Below are 14073 nucleotides of genomic sequence, written 5' to 3' on the forward strand. Positions count from 1 at the left end.
GTATGATAAAAAAACTTAACTCGCACTTTCCAAGCAAATATTAGTGAGAAGAGAGTACTTTATGGAGCGGTTATTCTAAACTTACTTTTTTATGCGCTTTGTCCTTGAACAGAGCTTGGTGCTAATTATAGCAACAGCGAATTTAAATATAAAAACAACACGTCATGTTATGCTATGAGCCCCCTGGGACTTACCGTGATTACGCACTGGTTATCACAAGCTAACTGTAATTCTCGACCAATGACCTCTCACATTTGACCTTTGGCAGCGATTATTCTCTGACCTTTGACATTTACTTGTAATCTTTGATTGCATTCGACTTTCACCCTTTGCATCAGACAAATAAAAGTAGTCTTTTATAGACCAATGCTGTGCTTTCAAACAAAGGGAGTTTCGTTTCACCGCCACCGAAACGCGATGGCTGCGGCCGGGATTCGATCACGGGTCTTTGGGTTTAACAGTTGCGTGCCCTAAACACTGAGTCACAGTGGCAGGGCGTAACAGCGCGACGTAAAACAAAGGCCCAAGGAAAGAGAAGCCAATACCGCTTACTTCAACTTCTTCTTTATTCCAGGATGGAAGGCAAACATCACAAAAAATAATAACATGTATTTCTACAACAAAAGATAATAAACACACAAAATCGCATAAATAAAAAATAAAAAAAAAAGATTGAAAACTATATTAAATATCCGACAGCCGCGGAAAAACCTTAAGTTATCCTAGAAAAAAGCAACTAACTGAAAAGCATTTGATTATGCTCACGCGCCTACAGACATTCGTCTCGCTCCAAATGTCTTATCTCACGCTTGCTCAACGCCACGGAAGTGCTGCTCCCGCGCGGCTCGTCTTATGGGAAGACATAGGCGGTCATTTACACCCCACTCGCATTGAAAAATACACGACTTTCCGCAGGAAATTGGTATGATACGCAGGACTGATTCCACATTTTCGACGAACTTGTCTCCGGGCTTCCTTTTGCAATTATTCTTGTGACAGGCACTTTGTCATTATGGAAGTTTTGAAGCCTGACAGGATCGGAAAAAACTACTTTACATGTGAAAGTTCATCACTCATTCAAAAATCTTTATTCCCAAGGATGACCATAGGACTAAAGGGGACTGGGGTGAGCTAGGTGAGGGTGAGGGCGCCGGACTCCAAAATGAAGTCCACCAAGGAACAAAGCTTGGGCATGGCGTCGGTACAGAGGGCAGTCCGCTCTTCGTATTTAGGGAAGTGGAAGGCACGGATGTAACGAACGCGGAGGCTAACCTTACTAGGGCATAACAAGATGAGATGGTACAAATCAACATAGTGAGTAGGGCAGTTGGGGTAGCCGATTCTAATTCGGCGCCGTCGACTCAGGATGTGCGGTGCGTACACTGCACCGGCTCGCACCTTGCGAGAGAGAGGTGGGTCGGGCGGGAGGCGACAAGGAATAGAAGTGCTGTCGAGGACAAGGTATCCCAACAAACACTTCCACTCATGGCTGAGGCGTTTGATGACAGAGTCAGACGATATGAGGGCATGGGAGAACGGTAAGGATGTTTGGAGTTGGACGAGCTAACAACAATGCAATGACGGCGGCCTTCTTCTAGCTGCGCGCCAGCAGTCTCGTGACAGTCCATAGTCCCAGTCCCTTGTGCATGACGTCCGGGTGCCCAGTGTGAATTCGTACGGTTCTTTGGAAGGCTGCTGCAGGTAGCACCCAGGTTTTTGATGCGGTGTTGCACTGAGGTGTTGTAAGAATGGGCTTTCAGAGCTTCTATAGTATCTTGACTGTCGGTGCAGATGGGGGTGCTATAGTTGATTTTTATGCTGCAGATTTTAGGGGCCTCATCAATGGCTGTTAAGTTTTGTTGCGGATCAGAAACTGCGACCACTGTGGCTAAATAATTGTAGTTGCGAAACTTCCGGGTAGCAGGCAGTGGTCGAAAATGTGATACCAATGTGGTCGTCATGGTATAGGACGGTGGTGGTATAAATGCAGAAACCAGTGCGCTGATCTTGTATATTCAGTAGCAGGCAATGTCGGTGCATGGTCTCTGCCAGGCTCTTTCAACCCAGTGCCACGGCCGGTCTCGAGCGAGAGCATGCTCCTTCTTACGGCCTTCGAAATGGGGTCTGATTTCACCTTCCACCGCACCTCGGTGTGGTCGCCACCTCCTCACTGCTCCGCGCCTGCTATCGCCGTTCCGGCGCATGGAATGCGCGCGCTCGCTCCCCACTCCACCCGCATAAATTTCAACCTCCATGTCATCGCTTTTCAGTCCTTATGGTTTCAACAAATACCGCGTCATCAACGTGCAATATATTCTATCTATGAGGTATAAAATTCCGATCAATTCCGCACGCGGGTGCTCCTCTCAGTGTAACTGCATGATGGTCGCATGAGCTACCATGGTATACTGGCAGTGCATTGGACAGCCTCAATTTTAGACGCAGTCTTTAATTTGCATATGCATTACATTCACAGCATATCACTCCGCTGAAACAGCATGTAGTTTCGCGACTGACGCAACAACTTTTGATCAAAACCTCGGGCAGAAATATTTACTGTATAGAAGTGAAGACTTACCAGCTGTCTGGTCGAGCGTTCTATACCTCTCAGTCAGAAATTGGTAGTTACGATGCGCAAGCATCGCTACCGGTCGGACAGTGCGTATGTGTTAGCCCAAGTTGACCGCGAGCACCTGTGGGCGCCGGTCAGCGCTGCCAGAGCAGAAGCGCAATGAGGAGGCTGGGTTCATGGCGAGGAGGTCGGAAGTGGTGAACCCGGCTCTGCTGCCCTTGCGTGCTCTGGTGTACGATGGCGGAAGCAAATAAGTGAGGACTTGAAAACTGACCCCCTTTTAAGGGAAATATAAGGAAGGGGATAATCACATTCCCCCTTAAAAAAACTGAACAATCATTTAAAGCTGTGTCCATTATTTCACCTGAGTACAATGCGTGGCAGGAGTGTATGGGGTTGGGGGTGCTTCAGGCGTCTTCGCAACTGTCACTATAGTTATATAGTACTTCGAAAGCAGCCAGCCTGGGGCGACGGTCTTGGCGTGGAGCACATGACCACGCTCGGGAGCTACCCCCCTTGCGCAGGTCGTGAGAAAAGAGCTCGTCACGGCTTTCCTTTTCTCCCCAAACTTACCATCAGGCTTACTATAGAAAATCATGCTGCTTTCAGTGCGGCCATTCATTCATTCATGCATAAACCTTTATTCATGAGGATGACATGACGCCTAGAGGGGAAGTGCGGCCGTGCCAGTGCTCACGTGCTTTGACTTCTTGCCACTAGGTGGCGCAACCACTGAACTTGATGGGGGCTGCAGCAGCGTAATTCCGATCTCTGAAGGGTAGGGCCCCGCAACTTCTTTCTCCTCATTGGTGTAGTTTGCGAGTGAAACGGCAATAGCGGCGCATAAGTGTCTCTCAATGCAACCTAAAGATAACGCACATTCACTGAAGGAGGGAAATAATGACGGAAATAAATACGAAATGAAATAGTGTAAGCAATCCCACTTTCTTTTGTAAGTGTGAAGCGCGTTCGATTAATTCATCCTAGATATAAAAGGTCATGCCTGTAATGCTAAAACGACTTAACAGGCATGCCGTTCAAGTCTGACACACTCCTTGTGCAACCTCCTCAAATGTAGTTAAAAATTGTGTGTTATTTATATGCACTACGTGGACTCCGCTCCTCTTTCTGTCCCGCCATCTGTCCGTAGCCACCTCTGCAGCAAGCCTTCGCAGCTAGCCTCACCATCAAAACATCAACCAATGATCTGGCTTAAATAAACCTCAGCATATCTTCTCTTCAGCTGATCCCTGTCGTTAGTCTCTCCGACAACAAACATGACACCTTCCTGTACGGCATCTTTTTCTTTCCTTATTCTTTCACTTATTTCTGAAATATTCCCTTTGCCTGATTGAGATGGCAGAGAAACGAGTAAGTGGCTGCTCCTTTACGCCCCTAAGAGCTAAACTTAATTTTTCATGATAGGTAAATAAAGATTTCACACTAATCATTCTGGTAATAATCATGGTTCTACGCTTGCTCTACGGTGCTATGCCGAGAACCTGCTTTTGCCCCCACGTTTCAGCCGTTTCGCTCTCCATGGCACGTATCGCAACATGTGCTTTGAAAACATGATAGAGATACAGAGAAACTGTTTAATGAAAAACTAAGAATTTAGCCGACGTTTAAAATACGCTGGCCTGCTACACTGCGTAGGCAAAAGAATTGGGGGGCGAAATACGAAACGGGAGATTTGTGGAAAATTAAGTAAATAAAGCACAGGGAAAAACAGCGGCCATTAAATGCATGCTGTGCTGCATCCCCGGATAAAGTTATGGCGTAGATATCTCGGCGAGTTAGTATAAATACACATTCTCTTTGCATCCCTGTTTATACGTTTATGTTAACTACATGAAGTTATGACATGCGATGATGAAATGCGTAGTCTCACATGTGGGCTGACAAAGTTTGCAGCGTCAAAAACGCCTGAGGTTATCATTCAAGGTGAAATCGAAGATTGTGGAGATCTACAATGTCACTTAAAAACACAAATAAAACGTTCCTTGCATACCCCTGTTGCCTAGGGCGGGCTATAGGGCCTAAAACACAATGCATTGGTAGCGGCACTAAAGGAGAGTTTCTCCATGACGTTCATAGTATCTACGCTCGTCAGCATGCACAGGGAACTTAACCAGGATATGTTCCACAGTTTCGATCCACCCGCAGTTGAAGTCATGCAGACTGTTCATTTGAACGAAACACTATCGCAAGCTGTTTTGTAAATCGACAGTTCAGGCGAAGTCAGTAATAAAGTGTTTCCAGATGGCTGGGAAGGCTGGGAGGGAGTCATGATCTCAGATTCAGGTTGACGGATACAAAAAAAGTGGTACTTGATGTGTCGCCAAGCTTCAGAGCTGATAGTTTTCATCTGAAGCCAATGTTTTAGCAAGATTTGGCGCATCAGACTTTGTGAATCAAGTCTGAATGTATGTGTGAAGTTGATGACCTTTGCGGGCCGCTGTATCTCCTTCCTCAATGGCCAGAATTGACACTACTGAGCTGACGTGCGCTTACATTTTATGCACTGGCTTGTGGCAATAGGCAGAACTTGATGTAAAGATTATCATTTAATAATTGTGCATGAAAGAAGTGATCAGTTTTTTGTAAAAAGGAAAAAAAAGGAGCCCCACGATGTGCCACCCAACTGGACACATCAGCCAAGCGCGCAGTGGGGAGGGATTGGCTGTGAGCACCCACCAATCACCGAACCCCGTTACTGACGACTTAAACGACGGACGACGTAACGACGACGATGAACGATTTCGAAAAACGGTCTCTTACTGCTCACACAGTTGGGCTTAGAAGGCGCGGGCTCCTTTTCCAAGCCACGAGCCCTGGTAAGCCGAGCACCAGGCCGGGCCGTGGCTTGTACCCATTTGAGAAAACCGGTGGGTGTCCGGCCGGCAATGGGAGTCGAACCCACTACCTCCCGTAACCGAGGCGGGTACTCTACCCCGGGGCCACGGCTGCGGTGAGAAACGGTGGATTATGATTCATATTTTGTAGCTACCATTAAGGATAGCGTAGTAAAAAGAAATCACAGAAAAAAGAAAACACAGTCACGATTTTTAAGTGTCTTAGTGTGGCTTCCATTTAGAGGCATATGAAATAATGCGTGGTTTTTCTATTTTGACATGGTGCCCATATTTTGACTCTGCTGCGACTGATGGCGCTCTCTGGTTTCGCATCATCTTCGTCTTCGAGAAACAATATTCTAATGGTGGTAATTAAGTCAACACCTCCATCCCTCCTTTTGGGGAAAGTGTAAGCGGTATAGGGAAATTAAGACGGAGCGAACGGACACCGTTTTAAAGTGCAAACATAAAGCAGATTCTATCATAAGGAAAGGGAAATAGCAGGGATATTTGATGCTGATATCGCACGTAGCATTGAGTGTATTGTCAGCATTTTCTTCTTCTTTGACACATTGCAATGACTAATTGGGGATTGCATTTTAGCACGCTGAATGTCGCGGGATTGAATTTCAGCCGCTAGCACATATTTCCGTTAAGTTGTGAGCGACACTTAGGCTCCGACTTTAATGTTGTGACGTGATACAGTACGCTACCACCTGATATATAAAGGCCTGCTTTAACCGAGCAGTATGAACGAGCCTCAGCCTAGGAGTGGTAGTCTTGGCTCAGCATCCAAGAGCACTGGAAGGTTGATTCTTATTATTCCACCTTCCACTTCAAATGAGGAACCCGTGTTGACAGCTATTCTAAACTTTCCCATATCATGTGGCCTCGTTATGTCGCACGAACTATAGAAGAATCAGTGTTCGGCCTTGTCAGCTGCTATCTACCCAACTTACTAAGCTACCACCATGCCAGCTCCATGCGTGTGATTTTTCGCCCACAGTGCCGACGTCGAAAAGTACGCCGAAGTCAGAGTTTCTGCGTAACGTGCCCTCTTACGTTATCGCTTTAAAAGCGGTACCCAATCGACACCAGCTTACCATTGCAACATCAACTGATTTCTAACAACACCAGGGGGTTTAAATTAATCCGGAGCATCAGCTTGCACGCGTGGCTCGGAAGCAGTGTTCTGACTCACTCTCGTGCATCTAAAATTTTGCCCGTCTAAATAAATTATTTACCACCACAACCCTTCATTAGGGCGTCTCTCATAGCCAATGTAGAGATGCGAATAGCTAAACCAAACATATTTGATTTTTATTGCGAAGGTAATACTACGCCAGGTTTCGTCCCGTCGCGTAGTGCGTGGCCGCAGTCATGAATGACCTTGAACGGCCGCGAAGAACACGAAGATGAAGACGATGAAGAACAAAAACAAGAACAAGAAGAACGCTCGGTCTCCCGGTGCTAATGCTTTCTCTCCATATTCGGTTCAGCAGCGTTGAACTCTTCTTATTTTTATTTTTTTTTTGTTCATGCAGAAAGGTATTCCTAGGGAAGAGCGCATTAACCAAAGATGTGTCCAGCGAAGATGGATTATGATTTTTATCTTTTGAAGTACGCTTCAGTTTTTTCGAAACAGTGCACTTATAAGCACTTTCTTTTCAAAGGAGTAAGTTGTTCGCCCCCAAGTGATGAAGTCTTGTGCACAATTTGACCATCTCAATACATTTACATCACGCCAATGTCATCGTGAATTTTTTAGACTTCAACTTTCTTTTATTATACTGTGGACATCAGTACTTACTATCACCCAAATTTTAAGATAGCAGGGAAACTTAATCACTAGTGTTAATGTAAGGCAACGTGGTTGCGCACTTTCCTTTCCAGAAGCAGTACGCAAAGTCGTCCACTGATATCTCGAACAGGAATGCGCCGGAAATTCGAAACCGGAGAACTAGTGTGGAAGGAACATCCATGGCTTTCGCCCTGTTATTACGTGGGGAAAAGTGTACACATGGAACTTGTGTGACGCTACGAAGAGCTGTGGTTGAACTCCATCATGTCATCCGGTTTTCGCCATATCGGCACCTTCTTCAACTCTGCAAGATCTACGGTCGGCGACAAAACTTGCTGACATAATGTTGTCCCGAGCAAGCCAATTCCGCTCACAGTCAGGAATCGTACTGAACTCTCTCCGGTCGGCCATCTATGTGCCCGTCATCTCGGTGTCCACCCAACCAACTGATTAAAGAAAATCTTGCCTCTGACAGTTTACTGCACAGACATTGGCATAGTTTAGACCTGCCCAGAACGAAGTTTAAAAGACTGTTTAACAATCTCTGCGTAGCTTATTTTCCTATACTACTTGTCGCTGTGTACGTACCGTTGTAAAGGTCTAAGACGGCCATTTTCGTTCCCGTGTAGCATGGTGAAGACCTAAGGGTTATCTGTCCGCTCGTTAAAGAGATGAAATATAAATTTCAACCAATAGATTAAGCTTTGAAAATTTTTGATATATTTTTAGCTATCCGGATAAAAATTTCTGATAGGTGTGGTAATATGGAGAATAAGCAACGAAGTATTACCCCTTTGAATAACTTAGGAACATTGGCTTAGGAGCCTTATTTCTTTTTGTTTATGTATACGAAGTGATGCTCTAGATTTACGCTGAGGTATAACAGACTGAAGTATACCGCATTTTATTCCAGGGTGGACATGTAGTTCATTCTTATCCGCCTTTAACTTATCTAACCTTTGACGACTACGAAGTCGACACTTCACTTCGATCTTCGAAATGACTACGTAATTTTGGGAAGCAATCACGTGATTATCCCTCGCAGATAAAATCCACGCATGCGTGCTTCACTCCTCAGTGGCTCCAATGTATTCGATGTGTGTACGTTGCTCTCAAAAAACATATAGAGCGCTCAAGAACCGTCCAGGCTGCCTGCGGAAGGAATCCACCGTTCCTAAAGGCATCAATATCTGAGTTTTCTCAATATATTCCCATTATTAGCCTAGTTAAATATCTGTCATTCTATTTGATAAGCTGTTCTGTGGAAGAAAATAAACAGAAATGGGTATTTTACAGCTTACCTGCTTACCACATTTCTCCTGTGTGGTGAAAGATGGTAAAAGCCAGCAGAAAAATCCCGCAGCATTTATTACACGGACACAGTCATGCTTTGAACATCTTTTATTAGGCCTTAGATGGAGCTAGTTGTTATGTCATCGCCGGATTGCTTTAAATAATGTATGAAGCCGGCAACGGTTGACGAATTCAAACTGAATGCAAGTATCCACAGCAGTTCGTCGCGTATTCGCGACGCTAGACACGAGTTCAAACTCAATGCAATAATCCACAGCAGTTCGTCGCGTATTCGCGACGCTAGACACGAGTTCACACTCAATGCAATAATCCACAGCAGTTCGTCGCGTATTCGCGACGCTAGACACGAGTTCAAACTCAATGCAAGAATCCACAGCAGTTCGTCGCGTATTCGCGACGCTAGACACGAGTTCACACTCAATGCAATAATCCACAGCAGTTCGTCGCGTATTCGCGACGCTAGACACGAGTTCACACTCAATGCAATAATCCACAGCAGTTCGTCGCGTATTCGCGACGCTAGACACGAGTTCAAACTCAATGCAAGAATCCACAGCAGTTCGTCGCGTATTCGCGACGCTAGACACAAGTTCAAACCCAATGCAAATATCCACAGCAGTTCGTCGCGTATTCGCGACGCTAGACACAAGTTCAAACTCAATGCAAATATCCACAGCAGTTCGTCGCGTATTCGCGACGCTAGACACGAGTTCAAACTCAATGCAAATATCCACAGCAGTTCGTCGCGTATTCGCGACGCTAGACATGAGTTCAAGCTCAATGCAAGTATCCACAGCAGTTCGTCGCGTATTCGCGACGCTAGACTGCGAGAGATTAAACAAACATGAAATTCGAGAAGAACACATTGAGAAGGAGAAGCGCAGTCTTTAGACTGACAATTTCAACTTTGAATATTAAATACTCCAGCTTCCTTTTATGCATAATCACTACCTAATGCGAACAAAGGGGCAAAGAGGGAAACGTGCTTCCATATGAGCAACTAAACACACAGAATATAGTTATAATTACTGTCCATTTCCGTAACTGCGATCTTGTAATGTCTAACGTGCTAGTTAGGCGGAAGTCGTAAATGAAAGTCACGGTTATGTTGCTGCTGGGAAGCCGTTATGTAGCACATATAGTTCAGTCTTATACATTTTATTTTATATCAAAACGAATTGGATCTTCTCGGACTTGATGTTTGCTCCATCAGTTGTGAGTGGAAGGTTCAAGTGCTTTTCATTGACAAAGACTATAATGCATTGAAGCTGTATCCTGCAGCACTGTCGCACTTATGCCCATTGGTGTGCGGCGCAAATACCTCTCCTGCACGTCTGTAAACAACGGGGGAAAAAATACGAGTAAAGTCACATTTAAAAAAAAAGCTTCTGAAGGGAAGATGACCTTATGCACAGCTAAAAATTTCACAGGACTATAGTCATCTATAACATGCCTTTCTTTGATCGCATACGATGTTTTATTTGTGAAATTAAAAGATTACTGAGTTGGTGCAGGGCGTCTGCGTTTGAGAGTACGGGCGAACCGGTCTCGGTTCGAGAGTATCGTATTCTGGTCTATACAAGAGCTAAAGACTGGGGCCATTTGCTCTATGGCGTCATACTCTTAAAGGCAGAGTTTAAGTGTCCGCAATTTTTTGTGCACCTCTCACTATTACACAGCATTCTTACCTTTTTTTTAAGTCTTTCCTTTCCTTCAACCCCGCCCACTCACACTGGCATATATTATCTTTGACATTTTTTATCTCTCCATTTTCTTTGTCTTCCTTTTCCTGCTTTGTTCAATCCTCTTTGTGAGTTTGAGCTGCTGGCTACCTGCTTGCACCATTGTCGCTTTCCATAATACATGACCATCGTCCTTACTTATCAACCCCCTTGTGGTGGCTTTCTCGCCCTATATTTTCACGCGTTCTCATGCCTCTGCTTTTTTGCCTTTTTGTGCCCTCTATTACTTTTCCAGTTGCTACCATTCGAAATATATTGTTGCGGAGGGCTTTACACCTCTTCTTTAATTTTTTATTGGTCCAAGCCAGCGATAAACTTTGGTTCGCTACGTGCTTTTGCTCACCATTTCATATGACCAACAATAAACGGGTTCCAAGGTTTCCAGGTTCGATTACCACCTCAACCTCCCCGTCTCAAAAGAGCTTCCGAGTTGGCTGCTCCTGTGAGTTGAGCCGTGCCATGAGACTCTGCGATGTCTCCCAACCCGACAGTCAATCATTGTCTGTATGTGATAACCTTCCAACTACCCCCTTCCAGAGCTATGCTTGTGATTTTTCGCGTACAACGCCGTCAGAGGCCATGAAAACCACAACACAGACGTGTACGCCAACTCCTGGTATTCTGCAGAACGGGACTCTTTACGCTATAACGTTAAAGCCACTGTACACAGAAAATAATACTGCTCACAAAAGCAGCACCCATTTGTGAGTTTCAAACGAACATTTGAAATAAAAGGAACGGAATGATCGGCGTTTTCAACTACTGCGATTTTGGGTTCTGCTTCAAAAATTTGACGGATATGCTGTGGCATGTTGCTATCTTTTAGATGAGGTTCTGTGATCCTGAGTGCCAATTGAAGCTTAGGTGTGAACAGGATGCCTTTTAGCTCGCTTAAGAGGGTGTGGCAATAGCAAGACGCGACAACAAATACCCTAGTGCGACACCTACGATCGGTCAACACTGTTGGCTGACCACGTTTATGTGGAAAATCAAGTTCACACACTAGGTTGACCACGGCACCAACTCGACAGACGTCCAGATGTCTTCGAAGTGTGATATGTTTGTGCCCCGGGATACCGACCAAATCAGTCTGCCCTCCGCGTGGTTTTCGCGAAATCGAATGCCAAGCTAAAACCTCCATAGTATTGACGTAGTGTAGCTTGTCGGACAAGTTGGTGCATGATACTTGAGAAAACCTGCACAAACGACGAGTTCACCAGGAGAAAAAGTGCATAGGACGACCTAGGATATTCCAGCGTCGTCCTGTCGACTTCTTTTCTTCTTTTTTTTTTTTTGAGAGAGACCTCCGTCAAACGCAAAGATAATTCCACCTCCATGTCGACGAAGAATGGTGCTCAGCAACTTTATAAACAAAAAATATATATATATCTGCTGAAGAGAATCGGATATTTGTCGTCTTCAAGCGAGTGTTCACGTAACACATGCTGAAAAGGGTACGGGGCCATTGGATCTGTGGTGAACGCCCAAGGCAGACTATTTCAGTCAGTGTGCGATATGCCACTATATTTAATTGTCAGGAAGTGAAACACTAAATCCACATCAGCGATATTTGAAACAAGTTCCCTTCAGAAAGATAATCGCAAGTACTGGAAAGTCGAAAGTTTTAACAGAAAGTGTGCACTGTTTAATTAAAAACGAGCGCAGTATTGCCGCATTTTCGAAGTGCGAATAACAACGTCAAATGAACGAAGCAAGTGTTGAATAACTGACAAGCAAGTGATTTTTTACTGTATAACGAAAAAACGCACTATATAGATCGCTGTTTTGTAGCAAAAGCATCGTAAAGCTCATGAGCCTTCCCTCTGTTCAGATAGTTGTTTAGAGTTCTAAAATATTTAGTGTCTTTAAAAATATGTACATCTCTACTTTGGACGCCACTTCCGAAGCTTAGTGACTAAAATAAAGAATATTTGTTGCATACCTTAATATTTATCACAAATTAAATGAGTGAAGAAAGCAGAAAGAATAGCCGGTCGCGCGGCTGACGCTATAATATCAGCCGAAGGTTTTACGAGCTATTGCACTACAAGTCAAGCAATATATCTCCAAGAACGGGGAGGCGAGGTCTCAGACTACAGTCAGCGGCAAACGTCTACTGCCTTTCTCAAACATCACACTAACAAGAACATATCAGATAAAACTATATTCTCAAACGACACATTACGGTTCTCTTTCGGTGTGTCGTAGATACTGTAATGTCTTATAACAAAAGCGGGAGCGGGAGAGAACCGAGGCCACGTGACGTTTCGCAAGTAGTCTCACTAGTGTGAGATTAGAGTTGGCGGACAATTGGCTGACGACCATCTTGCGAGCAAAGCGGCGCCAACGGTGCACCGGGGATTCACGTCGGCGCAGTGTGATATAGGCGCATGTATCATGAATATATGGCTTTGTCAGACCGAATCGGCGTCGCGCCGTGCTGCTAGTGATAGCCCTTGCAGTGACATACGCCGCCCTGTCAAAACGCGAGCATTCTGTCGTCATCAGTGCTTATAAGCGATCAGGAATACAAAATAATTTGGAAGCAGATTTTTCTTTAGTGTGACATAAGTATCCGCCTATGGTGCTGTGGGTCAGCGTGAGTAAGCAGAACATATAAACTATGTTGGTTGTATTGTTTGTGATATGTGCCCTAACAATGATAACAATTCCAGTCAATAGTATTAAGCGCATAGTGCCGTCTCAATTGTTGTTATTCTAATGCAATTGGTTTGCTTGATGTAATTTAACGTCCAAAAACGAACCAGGCTATGAGGAACCCTGTGCAAGGCTCCGATTACCTTCAGCAAACTGGGGCCTTTAACCTGCACTTGTATTGCGTCGTACAGTTTCGCCTTGCGTACCACCCCTGTCTAAAAGTGGCCACGACGGCCACTATTTAATCCATGTCTTTTGGCTCAGTGGAAGAGCACCCTAACCACTGAGGTACTGCAGCAAGGTTCATTTGAATTGAAAGCGGCTGAGCAGAATAAGTGATAATTCAGCCATAACGCTCTCAAACTAAACTTCAAAGCCCCCAACGTTGAGAAACAAATCAGAGCACTCCCTGCAGGCACAAATTTCTTACCTTTCCAGTGGCACACTCCATCTTGTCAAGCATGTTGTATATTGCACAGTTATATTTGCGGTCTACAATTGGAGATCGTAGCCAGCAGCACTTAAACAGGCACTGAAGCGAGGGTGCATTTCTGTCCTGGTTAAAAATAAAGCACAGTTAAGAAACAAACTTTATAGAACAAGTAACAAGACTTCGAAATATATTTGGCTACTTTAATATAGGTGAGCCCTATTAATAAGTACCCCGTGCAGACTACTTCCAAGAAGAGAGAGAGAGAGATGGTCCACCGGAGAGTAAAGCTGCCAAAAAGCCCTTTGCAGTCAGTATTTTTGAAGCATCATATACTTCTTCCAATACTTGCAATCGCTGAGAATGACCTCCCGCAGCATTCAAACGGGGGCACTATGTCGGATGCCTCGTGTTCTGCGCTCGCCTGACTTAATTTTACCCGAGCTTAGCCGACGACAATCAGTAATTGTGAAAAAGCGCAAACAGTTTAAAGTAATATACTGAGATAAAGCCACATATATCAACATGAGCGCAAACTTCTCGAACCACTACCTCGTTTCAAGGAAGGAAAGAAGGAAAAGGAGGATAAGAAAATGCAGGGAGGTTAACCGGTAAAAGGAGCCGGTTTGGTACCCTGCACTGTGGCAAGGTGGTGAGTGGATATAAAACTGGTGGATAAGAGAGGGATGGGTGAAGTCAGT

The 14073-nt window shown here is 44.8% G+C and overlaps 1 protein-coding gene across 2 annotated transcripts in view; it reads right to left on the bottom strand.

The window, feature by feature from the left end:
- Positions 1-9658: 9658 nt before the first annotated feature.
- The window catches only part of LOC146173359 (venom metalloproteinase antarease-like TserMP_B), a 36299-nt gene continuing 31884 nt past the window's right edge, over positions 9659-14073 (bottom strand). The window contains exons 9-10 of one of the 2 annotated variants that reach the window (XM_084585634.1): positions 13373-13498; positions 9659-9876 (exon numbers count right to left, since the gene is read on the bottom strand). In XM_084585634.1, the coding sequence (XP_084441760.1) occupies positions 9835-9876; positions 13373-13498 (168 nt within the window). In that variant the 3' untranslated portion in view covers positions 9659-9834. The remainder of the gene's footprint in view (positions 9877-13372; positions 13499-14073) is intronic. The other variant, XM_084585633.1, reaches the window with a different exon arrangement.

This window comes from Amblyomma maculatum, chromosome 11 (assembly GCF_055883805.1).
Source record: "Amblyomma maculatum isolate TAMU_Amacu chromosome 11, ASM5588380v1, whole genome shotgun sequence".
NCBI lineage: Eukaryota > Metazoa > Arthropoda > Arachnida > Ixodida > Ixodidae > Amblyomma > Amblyomma maculatum.